Source organism: Ochotona curzoniae, unplaced genomic scaffold, assembly GCF_017591425.1.
Source record: "Ochotona curzoniae isolate NIBS_2020 unplaced genomic scaffold, NIBS_Ocur_1.0 patch433, whole genome shotgun sequence".
Classification (NCBI taxonomy): Eukaryota; Metazoa; Chordata; class Mammalia; order Lagomorpha; family Ochotonidae; genus Ochotona; species Ochotona curzoniae.
The window spans coordinates 614,995-627,386 of record NW_024467010.1 but is presented as its reverse complement, the minus strand read 5'-3'; the positions used below and the strand labels follow the sequence as shown (position 1 = coordinate 627,386).

At 65.8% G+C, this 12,392-nt stretch overlaps 2 protein-coding genes across 3 annotated transcripts; both read right to left on the bottom strand.

Annotated features, from left to right (window-relative positions):
• Positions 1 to 1,011: 1,011 nt before the first annotated feature.
• LOC121167825 (N-acetylglucosamine-6-phosphate deacetylase) lies at positions 1,012 to 7,662 on the bottom strand. 2 transcript variants are annotated; one of them, XM_040997480.1, is made up of 11 exons: positions 7,061 to 7,662; positions 6,850 to 6,986; positions 6,629 to 6,768; positions 3,663 to 3,717; positions 3,341 to 3,553; positions 3,175 to 3,263; positions 2,950 to 3,094; positions 2,773 to 2,880; positions 2,568 to 2,636; positions 2,096 to 2,197; positions 1,012 to 1,898 (listed from the first exon to the last, which is right to left on the bottom strand). In XM_040997480.1, the coding sequence occupies exons 1-11, from the start codon at positions 7,660 to 7,662 to the stop codon at positions 1,810 to 1,812; spliced, it is 1,749 nt and encodes a 582-aa protein (XP_040853414.1). In that variant the 3' UTR covers positions 1,012 to 1,809. The 2 variants fall into 2 exon arrangements, with proteins under 2 accessions (XP_040853414.1, XP_040853415.1); XM_040997481.1 differs by having other exon boundaries at positions 1,012 to 1,863.
• LOC121167826 (V-type proton ATPase 16 kDa proteolipid subunit) lies at positions 7,270 to 11,191 on the bottom strand. Its single transcript, XM_040997482.1, has 3 exons — positions 10,897 to 11,191; positions 8,023 to 8,206; positions 7,270 to 7,925 (listed from the first exon to the last, which is right to left on the bottom strand). The coding sequence occupies exons 1-3, from the start codon at positions 10,973 to 10,975 to the stop codon at positions 7,721 to 7,723; spliced, it is 468 nt and encodes a 155-aa protein (XP_040853416.1). The 5' UTR covers positions 10,976 to 11,191; the 3' UTR covers positions 7,270 to 7,720.
• Positions 11,192 to 12,392: the final 1,201 nt, after the last annotated feature.

Sequence of the window (12,392 nt, the reverse complement as noted above, 5' to 3'; positions counted from 1 at the left end):
TCTGAGGGCCACCTCCACACAGGCCCATTTCAGGCTGCATTCCCCCAGCCCCACAGTACAGCTACACTGTAGGAGGGAGCAAGGGGTGACGGCATGGAGGGAGTGGCAGGGGGACCAGTTGGAGTGCCTCAGGTGAGTCCGGGTGGCCACAACTGCGTGGATGGAGGACAGCCAAGGAAGGGATCCCAGGTTTCTGCCTTATCTGCTGACCTTGATGAGCCAGGCAGGTTCCCTGAAAGATGAAAAGGGGCAGACAAGGAATCCCTAATTCGCTCAACTGCTGGGCCTGGGTCCCGGGCCAGGGCTCAGGGCGCCTCTGGACACAGCTGAACAAACGGGCGGTGGGCTTGGAAGTGACAGATAATGCAGTGTCACCCCAGGAGACGGTAATACAACGCCCACGCACTGGGACTCGGGAGCAACTCGGAGAGGAAGACTCAACGGACAAGGCAGGACAAGCTGCCGCACAAGCCCGGCGTGGACACGCGCCGCCGACATCAACCGTGACTGGCCCCCAGGGAGCGGGCGACGCTGGACGCCCCAGGTCCCCTTGACCCTGGCATCGCCACTCGAATCCCTCCCACCGCCCATGTGACGTGTGTTCAGGGGTGGCCGCCAGGTGGCGCCCGCACTTGCCTCCTGCGCATGCGCTGCACTAAACAGGCCCCACAGGAGCGCGCCCGCGCCACCTCCGCCAGGTATATGGCACAGCGGCCATCCTGCATCCCACCCAGTTCTCCAGCCGGCGCTTCAGTGGACACCCGGTACCACGCTCCCCAGGCCTGTCCTGGCCGCAGTCATCCACAATCGGGACGGCGGGGGGGGAGGGTGGGCAACAAGCTGCTGGATTCCGGGGTCCCCAGCACCCCAAAGGTTGACAGTGACATAGCCCTGGAAACAGCACAGCAGGAGCTGGGAAAGTGCCAGTTTCCGACTGGAAAAGTGGAAGGGGATGGTTGCACAGCGGCGCGACTCAGCGACACCTGCACACTCAGAAACTACTCAGATGGCTGAACTGGTCATCTGTATTTTTATCACAAGTTTTAAAAAATGTCCTGCTGGGTTTCTCCTGTCCTGCTCACTGCCCCCAGCAGCCCCTCTCCATCTGGTGGAGGTGGGCAGGGGGCTCCGTGGGGGCTCCAGCGCTGCGGCTGTTGGCTCAGGCAGTGTGCAGGTGCAGGCTCTGACCAGTTGGCCAGTTCTCTGGCATGGGGCAGCGAGGGTGGCACCAGGACTCCGACGTGGAGGTTATCCCCTGCCCCGGCCTCTCCAGCCCCCAAAGTCCGCCCCTGATGCCTCGCAGTCCTTGGGGCCAGGAGGTGCCTGGAAGGCAGGCTTTCTGTGTGGGACGTGAAGAGAGAGCGGCAGGGTGGACGAGCAGGGTCAGCATAGCCGACCCCGTGGGTGGGCTCAGAGGACAAAGCTGCTGAGAGTACACAGGGCAGACAGTGGGGTCTTGGTTTTCCACACAGGAAGTGGTGGTGGGACTGGGAGCTGGGCTGTGCACTGCCAGATCAGCTCAGGTCGGCAAGCAAGCAGTGCCCCTCTTCACACTGCCACCCGGCCTGGGCCTCCCGGGGTGCCCCCCACTCCCAACTGCACCAACTTGCACGAGCCGGCAAGCCTCAGGCATCAGCCAGGTGACCCTCACAGGGCTGGGCAGAGCTGGCAGCACCACCTGCCTATGTCCTGGGTGCCACACCAAGCAGGTATGCCCCACACAGGCAGACAGGCACGTCCTGCGGGGCACCTCTGTCCAGCAGTGTCAACGCTGGCCCCACCTCTCCAGCTGCGATCCGGGGTCCTGGGTCACGGCTGGGCACCATCGGCCTGCCATACCAGCTCACCAGAGATGTAAGTGGCCTGCACGTGCAGGGAGTCGTCCAGCACCACGAAGTCTGGGGCAGAACCAGGGGTCAGCAGGGCTCTCCCACCCCTACGCTGAAGTCCCGCCCCCGAGATCAGGACGCACTGACCCACTGGGGATCCACAGAGGACTTTGAACCAAGAGTTCCAGGCCCTGATGGAAAAGGGTAGCCGGGCTAGGCTGCCCGAGCCACCCCAGGTCCCTGGTACTCCCGGGTCGGGTCCACACCTGCGTCAGCACCAAAGTCCAAGCTGCCCTTGCTCTTCTCCAGTCCCAGCAGCTGGGCGGGGTGCAAGGACGCGGCCTCCAGTGCCGACTCCACACTGCAGCCTGTTCGAGAGGTGGGGACAGGTAAGGACCCCTGCCCAGCCCTCCCTGTGCCCCCAGCTCTGCTCTGCACCAGCCTTGTTCCCCAGGCCCGCGGGAACCCTGTGCTTGAGGACAGAGAGCATTCTCCACCCCAGGACCCCCGCAATGCTCCAGCCACTCCTTGGACCACTGTTGACGGCATCTCCTGTGGCCTGGCCTGCATCTTTGCAGCCCTGGCCCCTTGCCCGGGACATACACATCCTCCACAGACCCCTGCACGGCCACCCCAACTCTCAACAGGCCTGGGCAGATGGTATGTCTGGCCACAGCCCTCCGCCAACCCCCACACTACCTCGCCTCCCAGACCAAGCTTCTGCCTGCACACACTGACCTGTAGCTTGCAGGAAGTGCCGGACGCATGCATCCATTGGAGCAATGCTGCCACTCAGTGTCTTGGTCCCTTGAGAGCAGAAAGTGGGGGGACGTGTGCCCCCTGGAATGGTGGCTGAGGCCAGGAGGCCCGGTGGTGAGCAAGGGCCAACAAGCTCTTACCTCCCTCTTCTGAGAGGCCACTGTCCTGGGTCAGGGTCACTTACCTGCAACATAGGCTGTCAGCCCATTTACTTCAACTTCTTGTTGCCCTAGCGTGTGGCGGCCATTGCCCAGGCCCAGGGCTGGGACAGCATCGGTGACCAGCACCAGTCCTGGAGAAGAAGGGCGATCAGGACCTGGCCAGCCCAGGGCTCCCTCCTGCCCACCCACGGGCAGCTTACCCTGAGGGTGGGCCCGGTGGGCCATGCGCAGGGCAGCAGGGTTGGTGTGAGTGCCGTCAGCAATCATCCCATAGAAGATGCTGCGGCCAGGGGGCAGCTGGTCGCTGGTCAGCAGCCCCACGATCCCAGGGTCACGGTGGTGGAACTGGCAGGGGCACAAAAGAGGGCCTGGCTGAGTGGCAGCAGGACCCAGCCCAGCCCTGCCCAGCACAGGGTGGCACTCACAGGCAGCATGGCGTTGAACAGATGCGTGATGAAGGTGGCCCCGTTTCTCACGGCTTCCTCTGCCACCCGCAGGTCGGCCACTGAGTGTCCTGCGAGTGGATGCTGGACTCAGGCTCCGCACTGGCCTGGGAGCCAGAGGCGGGCACACCCTGGGGGCCCCCCTCACCTAGGGACACGCAGATGCCGCGGGCCGTCAGTGCCTGGATGACCTCATGGCTGCGGCCCAGCTCAGGGGCCAGCGTCACGATGCGGACATTGTCCAGCGGCCCGTAGGTAGCCAGTATATCATGGAAGGCATTAGCCTCAAAGGAGCGCAGGTGGGCCTCGGGGTGAGCGCCCCGCTTCTCTCGGCTGATGAAGGGGCCTTCCAGATGCACCCCTGTGGCAGGGGACCAAGGCTGGCTCCAACAGGTCCCCTACCCCCCAGCCCTGCCAGGTCCCTGGTGCCCACCCTCCCAGGCTGGGCAGGGGAAGGAGTCGCCACTCACCGAGGACCCCCGCCCCATGGGCACCACCACTCTTCACAGGGATCTGAGGAAGGACCTGGGGGGAACCAGCTGTTAAAGCCCCACCCCCACAACCCAGAGGCCAGGCAGAACGCAGGGTTGGTGCCTGGCCCAGCTCTCCCTCACCAGCCTGACCAAGTCCCTCAAGTGTTAGAATATGTTGGAGGCCCTGCAGTGTCCAAGGAAAATCCAGAGAAGTTTCCAGACTTATGGTTGGAAAGAGAAACTACAGGGACATGGGATACCAGCCTCGAGGAACAGGAGGCGAGAGGGCCACGCACAGGTAGACAGGCGGCAGTGCTGGGAGGAGGATGCGCAACTGGCCCTGCCACAGCCTGCAGCAAGGCAAGCCGCCCGGCTAGGGGCAGGGGCCTGCCCACGTCCTCCACAGAAACGCAGCACCCCCAGCTGAAGGAAGGGGAGTTTCAGGAGATACAGACCCATGGGGCACAAAGCACAAGGCACTAGGTGGCCTGGGCAGCCCAGGTGGACACAGCCCTTAATGGGTCAGTGACAAAGTGGGGTGTTGGGGCATGAAGCTTCAGACCTCCTTCCCCCAGGGGTGGCCGGCCAGCCTGCAGAGGCCATCACATAGGGACGCAAGACAATCTGGCAATGGGGCAGGCGTTGAAGCCTTGGAGGCCTCAGCTGCCGTCATCCAGCTGGTGGGGGGGTGATGCATGTAGACCAAGAGTTCCTGGGGAGCCACCACAGCCTGGCATCAAAGCACACCTCAAGTGTCCCCAACAGATGGGGGTGTTCCTCGGGAGACTGAGCTCACAGCCAGCAAGGGAAGACTGGGTGGAGCTGGCGACCCACAGCGCAGGAAGAACCCAGGTAGCCAGGCCGCAGGAGCTCGATGGGGCCGGCTGCAGGCAGGAGGTTCAGCGGACACTGGTGGAGCCAGCGTCCACACCAGGGCACCTGCATGAGCCTGGCTGCCCTGCTCCATCTCAGCTTCCCAACAACGCACCTGGGAAGACAGCACGGTGAGCAGGGCAGACCTGGACAGAGGTGTAGGCTCCCGGCTTTGGCCTGGCCCAGCCCTGGCTCCTGCAGTCATTTGGGGAATGAGCCAGCAGGAGAAAGTTGTCTGTCTCTCCTCTTTCCGTCCATCTTTCAAATAAATAAATATGAAAGAAGAAAAGGGGACTAGGGGAGAATGAGAGGAGGGACCTGAACCTCAGCAGCAGCAGCAGCAGCGCTCCGACTGCCCCGTCCCTACAGGGAACCAGCTGGGGCTCCGTGAGAGACCCAAATGCAGAAATGGGCTGGGGAGAAAACCACCCCAGAAACAACTCAAGGGAAGCAAAAACAAAACCAATCACAGATTTCCCAAAGCCAGCAAAGGGATAAACACCCGCGAGCCCAGGGTATCTCCACACTCCCACAAGCAGCCAGGGGCCACTGAGCGCGACTTCCCAAAGCACCTGCTCACCAAGACCCCCTCCCAGCCAGGCCTGGGCTTCACTGTCACCCGCTGAGCACCCTCCCACACCTTCCTTCTTGGGAAGCTACTGGAGAACGTGCACCCTAAAATGAAGACGGGACCAGAAGGGATTGGAGGTCCCGAATGTGGGGGGCACCCTAGGGGCCCCACCGTGTCTAGCCAAGCAGAGAGGGGTTGGCACAACAGCGGAGCAGGCTAACCCTCTACCTGTGGCACCAGTATACCATGTGAGCACCGGTTCCTGTCCCAGCAGCTCCACTTCCCATCCAGCTCCCTGTCTGTGGCCTGGGAAAGCAGTGGAGGATGGACGGCCCAAAGCCTTGGGAAACCCTGCACCCGTGTGGGAGACCCAGCCTGACTTAGCTCTGGCCACTACAGCCATTAAGGGAGTGAATTGGAGATGGAAGAATTGTCCCCCCCACCCCACCCCTATAATTCTGACTTCAAATAAAAACAAACACTAGAGGGCACTTCCCTCCAACAGTAGATCGCTCAGCCCCTCATTCCCACGGGCGCTGGCAGCAGCCCGCAAAGAACCCACTCCTGTCCTCCTGCCCAACGCAGCTGCCTCAGGGGTGAGGGGGTGGCAAGTGCTAGCCAGCTCCCCCAGTGACTGGAGCAAGCCCTGTGGACCGACAGGTTCACCGAAGAGTTAAAAAATAAGCAACAGCTGACCCGAGTTCTTCAAGAGCTCTGCGGGAAAGCCAGAACAGAGTGAGGCAGCAGCAGAGGAAGGTAGCGCAGGGACCTGGCCCAGATGCAGCCGTAACAGGGAATAACAGGGTGTGATCTGCCTCCTGCCGGGGCGCAGTCTGAGGAGCCCCAGCACATGACCAGGCACAGCACATGAGGCCGGAGACACCTCTGGCGCTGGCAAGGTCCAGGGCAAGGACCCCGAGGCTTTGGGGTCAGCACTGACCCGCAGCCCCCATCCCATGCACAGCCACCCTCACTCGGGGCCTCTAGCGTGCTGCCCCACTGTGTCACTGCGGAATGGCCATGGCAGTAGTCTCACTGACAGCACCCTGCACCCTAGGGAGGCCACAGAGGTCGGACGGGCGGCGGCCTGGAATGTGCCTGCGGAGGAGGTGCGTGAGCGGCAGGAATGCTGCAGGGTCAGGCTGGGCCCTCGGCTGCACCCCCGGCTCACATACCCCAGCAAGGAGCAGCAGGCAGGGGACAAATCCTGTGGCCAAAGTACGGTGGGGGGGGAGCCGACGGAGCCTGAGCCGGGGCGCTGAGGGCTGGCCCAAGCAGAGTGGGAAGGAAATGGGGAGACGGGAGGCGTGGCCCTTTCTGGAAGGCCTACTCCACCACACCACACCCCGGGACAGGTTGGAGGGGACGGTCAGGAAGCAGGAGGGCAGACTGCGGGAACAGAGGGCGAGGCGGGGACTCGGGGAGACCCGGCAGCGGGGGCAGGGTAGGCCGGACCGGGCCCGGGTGGGAGGGCAGGAGGCTGGCGGCGCCTTCCTTCACCCCACGAGCCTGACCTCACCTGGTGGTAGACCTCCGGCGGGGAAGTGACCAGGGTGGGGCAGAAGGAGGTGACGCCGTGCGACAGGATCCTCCGGGCCACCAGGGCCACCCCCGCGCCCGCGTCCTCCGTGGCCTGAGAGAAGTCCACACCAAACCCACCTGCGGCCACAGGACGGAAAGGGTCGCGGGGCGCTCAGGGCGCTCCCCCGCTCCGGCCTGGCGCCCCGCCCCGGGCCCCACCGTTAATCTGCACGTCGATGAATCCCGGCGCCAGAATGCGTCCTCCGCAGTCCCGCTGCTCGTCCGCCACGCGCCGCTCCTCAAAGAACAGCTTCTCCGGGTCCAGGATGCGGCCCCCGCGCACCCAGAGGTCCTCCCTGCGGACCGAGCCGCGGCGCTGGCATCGCGGGCCGCCCCCAGCCGCCCGCCCCCCGCGGCCCCGCACGCCCACCTGAGCAGCGCCCCGCCGCGCAGGATGCGGCAGTTGGTGAACTGGAGCACCGGAGCCCGCGCCGCGCCCTGCCCGCCGCGCATGGTGAGCCGCCACAGCCGCGCCACGTGACCCTCAGCTGACGGCCCCGGCCACGTGACCGCCGCGGCACGTGACCCGCTGACGGCTCCCGCCCGCCCCGCGCCCACACCAGCCGTCCGGACACGGGCTCCAGTCACATCCGAGAGCTTTATTGGACACAGCGCCGGCCCGGGCAGGCTCGGCCCGCGGCCCCCGGCCAGGAGCGCGGCCGGCGGGTGGGCTCCCCCACGCCAGTGCCGGCGGACAGGCCCCACGAGGCGACACGAGCTAAGGTTACTAGAGCTGGGAGGCAGGGCTGCTCCACGCACGTGTGAACGGGTCAAATCTTTATAAATAACATCCAGTGGAGAGAAATGACAACTGCAGATGATCCTCAAACACAGCACTCGAGGGCGGATGCGCGGGGCCTGGGTGTCCACAGCACGGGGGGCGGGGCGGGACAACAGACGATGGGCACTAGGACACTGCGCATTTACAAGACCAACTACTGAGGGGGCAGCTGCATGTGTCGGGTTGTTCATTCTGGAATGAGGGTGGTGGTCTTTCCGTCACGTCATCCGCGGGCTGGCGGCTCGGGGGCTACTTTGTGGACAGGATGAGGGCCACGATGAGGCCGTAGAGGCCGAGCACCTCGGCGAAGATGAGGATCAGAATCATGCCCACAAACAGCCGGGGCTGCTGGGCAGTGCCCCGCACGCCGGCGTCCCCGACAATGCCGATGGCAAAGCCCGAAGCCAGGCCGCTCAGGCCCACACTCAGGCCGGCGCCCAGCTGGAGGAAGCTCCTGGGGAAAGGACGGGACGGGGGTCAGTGCCGGGGTCAGCACGAGGCCAGGCTCGCCCGCAGCCCCACCCGCAGCCCCACCCGCGGCCGGCCGTCACCTGTAGAGGGTGATGTCGTCGGTGAGGGAGTTGGCGATGAGCACGGCCACCACCAGGCCGTAGATGGCGATGATGCCGGCCATGACCACGGGGATGATGGACCGCATGACCATCTCTGGCCGCATGACGGACATGGCGGCGATGCCGGTGCCACTCTTGGCCGTGCCATAGGCAGCACCCAGGGCTGTGGGAGGGAGGCAGGGTCAGCCCACAGCTGCCCACCACTCACCTGGGGACAGGACCCTGGGGAAGTGCAACCCGCACCCCCAGAGTCCCTTCTGCTAGGGAACCCCAGCCTGTGACACAGTCCTCAGAACCCCCAGGACAGTGGCCCACGACATCAGTCATGGCCATGAGGCCTCAGATTGGGCACTTTCTGTCCCACCGCGTGTCCCAAGCACTCAGGGACAGCATCCAGGAGAGTCACCCCATGCCAGATGGCATGGGCTGCCAAGGCTGTGACCTGCCAAGTCCCGGGCCCCTGGTGAGTGCCCCGACCTGCTCCCCCACTTGCCCAGGTCTAACCCCAGTGCTGAGGACGTGTGAATGTGTGCCTGGCCCCACAGGCCCTGGACACCTAACGGGACAGAGGACGGGCCAGCCAGAGAAAGCAGGCTGGAGCCATCACAGCCTGACCACGGCCCCAGGAGGCTGCCAGCCCTCCTGGTGGGCTCCCCCCAGCCCAGGTCTTGAAGTAAAGCAATGGCCCGGAAAACACAGCACAGGTGCTGAGAAGGGTCCCCTGGCTTCCCCCCTGCCAGCGGCCTGCTGTCCCCACTTTGACCTGCTGAAGACAGACCACCCCTGGCCATCCCTACACACCCAGGATCCTGTTCGTGCCCTGGGCTGGGCAGGGTGAGGCTGGAGCTCTGCCATGTCAGGTGCAGAGCCCAGAGAAGGACAAGAGTGGTGCCTGCCAGGCACAGCAGCATGGGGGTGTGCCTCACACTGTCAACTGGGGGAAGGCTGAGCATATGACGGGGTGCAAGGCACAAGGCCGTGGTCTTGCAGCACCGACATCTGGAACTTGGCTCGTCACGATGGGGCCTTGTGTGGAGCTCAGCATGCCAGGGCTCCCACCAGGGGACTGTCAGCAGTACAGAGCACAGGCTTGCAGGTGTCCTGGGTGAGCGACAGCCTAGCAGACTCGGCACCCGCTGGAGTAATCCTGGGACGCAGCAAGGGAACTGGGCCGGTTCCCGAGGAAAGCAGAGGTCATGTGGCCATGCCGGGGTGGGGGGAAGCAGCCCAGGCCAGGAAGGCCGCAGACATCAGAAGGCAGCCAGACAGGGGAGACCGGAGCCACGAGGGCAGATGAGAAGGGCCAGGGCGGGGCAGCCCAGGGCCTGAGTGTCCCACCCAGGGAGGAAGTGGGTCAGCATGGAAAAGGAGCCAGTGACAGCTTTGTGGAAGACATGATGAAGAAACAATCAACTGGCTGTTTGTCATGGGAGAAAGGGGAAGCTGGAAGACAGGGCAGCGTGGGGGCAGGGCAGGAGAACAGCCAGGCGTGGGCCAGGGTCCGAAGGGGCCCACAGCCCCGGAGAGGGCCGGCCTCCACTGCCCTCAGGGTCCTGCCGGAGAGCCCCACAGGCAGGCTACTGACACCAAGGGAGCTGCAGAAGGCTTCCCGGTGGGGTGGCTGGGGCCCCAGCACCGGCGCCCCGGCTGAAAGACCGGCAGCCACAGCAGGGACCACGCGCTGGTGGTCAGCAGCAGAATTTGCAGAGGCGCTCTTGGCGGGCGAGCTGTGAAGGTGTGCAGACAGCAGGCGCGGCCCAGGAGGGAAGGGGAAGTTTAGACCATCGGGTCCCACCGCAAATGACCCCTTGCTCACTCAGCATCCCGTGACTGCCAGGCAGGCCCAGGCAGGGCCAGGCCCCCCAGAACCGTATGCCGCCACCCACAGCTGTTTACTGTCAGCAGACACTGTTTGGGGTTCAAACCCTCCACATACCTGCGCGGGCAGCCTCTGGGCTCCACCAGGTAAGGGTGGGGTGGGGTGGGGCTGGGCGGGGCCACTGAAGGCAAAAGGCAGCCACAAGGTCCAGACCAGGCCAGACCAGTCCAGAGGGGCTGTGGTCGGGCCAGAACTTACCTTCCCAACCCCACATTCCTGGGCCTGGGCTGGACACTTTCCCTCCGGCTTTCCCTCCAGCTCCAGTGAGGATCCTGGGAGGGCCCTTCTCCCTGCCCCCACTCCAGAAGGTCATTCACTCCGTATCCATTCATTAGGTCCACAAGGCCCGCCTCCCTCCCGGGGCCATGCTGACAGCCCCCCACCCGGGGCCACCCTCCTCCAAGCACCCCTCGCACAGCCCCACTCCTCGGTCCCCACAGGCGCGGGCCCTCGCTGAGCTGTCCCAACAACCCACACAGACGACAGGATTGGGAAACCCAGACAAGCCCTAACCGGAAGCACCTGCCCGGGGTCCAGACACCTGAACCCCGACGCCCAAGCCGCCCACCTTCTCCGGGGCAGCTGCTGGGGACCCCCTCCACAGGGCACGCTCAGGCCCCCCCCCGGGCCAGGAGCTGTCCGAGGTGTGATGTCACACCTGCCCCCAAACCCCGACGTGCGGAGCAGGCGCAGGACGGCGCGCCGTCCCCCGCGCCCCCCACCCAGCCTCCCTGTCGCCTCCCGGGGCTAAGATGGCAGCAGTGCCGCCGCCCCACCCCCGCACGACGCGGCCCGGCGGGCAAGCTGCGGGCACCGGACCCCGCACCCGGCCCAGCCCGCCGTCACGTGAGCTCGGGATTGCGTCAGGGTGACGTCACGCGCCGGACCCCGGCGAGCCGCGGGCTCGAAGCCCCGCAGACGCCCCCGACGCCCCCTGCTCGCCGACCCCGGGGTCCCCCTGCCGCGGCGCTCACCGCTGAAGATCATGGCGGACGAGGCGCCCATGACGGCGAAAAACGCGGCATACTCGGGGCTGTTCTTGGCCTCGGACATGTCTGCGGGTGGGCAGGGGGCGAGCTCAGCGGACCGAGGCGGGGCGCGGGCGGCGCGGCAGGCGGGCGCGGAAGCAGGCGGACAGGCGGCGGGGAAGGCGACCCGGCTCGTCAGCCGCTGCGCTCTAAATACCAGCACCGCAGAACAAAATGGCGGCCGCGGCTGCGTCACATGACCCGGGCCCCGCCCCTGCGGGCCGCACCACTTGGCGCCGGCGGGGAGGGAGGCGGAGAGCCCGGGCGTCGGGAAGCCGCCGCCGGCCCCGGGACCGCGCCGCCAGCCCGCCCGTCGGGATCGGGACGTCTGCCGGGCCCCGTCCGGCCGCGGCCTCTCCGGTCCGCCGACGGGCGCGCTCGGCCCCCGCGACCGCAAGACGTTGGGCTCGTCCGGCCGCCGGGGAGGTACCAATATTAGCATACGAGGCGTGGCCTCCGGGCGCCCCGCCTCCTCTGCGGCTGCGCGGAGCCGGCAGGTGTTCGGTTCCCAGCGGTGCTTTAGTGCGCGTTAGCGACGTGGATGCGGGGGACTCCCGCCGCCCCTGTGCTCTCGTGGCCTTGCCGCAGGACGCATCTGACTCCTCGGGATCCCTTTAAACCCTCTGGGGCCAGCAGAGTAAGCTGACAGTCCTCCCACCGCAGCTGGGGTTGGCCGGCGTCCTCTGCCGCAGCCCGCTCCGCCCGCGCTGTGGCCCGAGCCCCGTCCCTGGGTCCCCTCCCAGCGCCGCCCCTGCCGCCTCCAGGCCCAAACACCCCGTCCTCAGATGACTGCGCCCCAGCCTGCATCCGCCTTCTCCCTGGCGTCGGGAAGCACGCACCCGCAGGGCTGACCGCACCTGAGCTGTCCATCACTGGCTTAAGCCCCCCAGTGTGCCACAGAGGGGCTCCACCCCACTCGAGGACCCCGGGCCCTCGTCCCTGCAATAGGGTGGGCTCGTGATGCTGGGGTGGCCTCTCCTGAAGGGAGCCTCCTCAGCCTCTCCCCCAACCCTGCGGCTACATCAGGTCCCAGGCCCTGGTACTCACACACACGCACACACACCTCCTCCAGACACCCCGCGCACACACCTCCTCCAGACACCCCGCGCACACACCTCCTCCAGACACCCCGCGCACACACCTCCTCCAGACACCCCGCACGCACACACCTCCTCCAGACACCCCGCGCGCACACACCTCCTCCAGACACCCCGCGCGCACACACCTCCTCCAGACACCCCGCGCGCACACACCTCCTCCAGACACCCCGCGCGCACACACCTCCTCCAGACACCCCGCGCGCACACACCTCCTCCAGACACCCCGCGCGCACACACCTCCTCCAGACACCCCGCACACACACACCTCCTCCAGACACCCCGCACACACACCAGACACATACACCCCCACACACACCTTCTCCAGACACCCCGCACACACAC

Bases quoted from the DNA above. Each gene is read 5' to 3' on its own strand.
- LOC121167825 (XM_040997480.1), bottom strand. From the start codon at position 7,662: ATGAACAACCCGACACATGCAGCTGCCCCCTCAGTAGTTGGTCTTGTA. The intron at 3,264-3,340 runs GTGAGGGGGGCC...ATCCACTCGCAG, and splicing joins CGGCATCTGCGTGTCCCTAG to GACACTCAGTGGCCGACCTG. The intron at 2,881-2,949 runs GTAAGCTGCCCG...CTTCTTCTCCAG, and splicing joins CCACCGGGCCCACCCTCAGG to GACTGGTGCTGGTCACCGAT.
- LOC121167826 (XM_040997482.1), bottom strand. From the start codon at position 10,975: ATGTCCGAGGCCAAGAACAGCCCCGAGTATGCCGCGTTTTTCGCCGTC. The intron at 8,207-10,896 runs GTGAGCGCCGCG...TCCCTCCCACAG, and splicing joins GTCCGCCATGATCTTCAGCG to CCCTGGGTGCTGCCTATGGC. The intron at 7,926-8,022 runs GTGACGGCCGGC...TCCTTTCCCCAG, and splicing joins GACGACATCACCCTCTACAG to GAGCTTCCTCCAGCTGGGCG.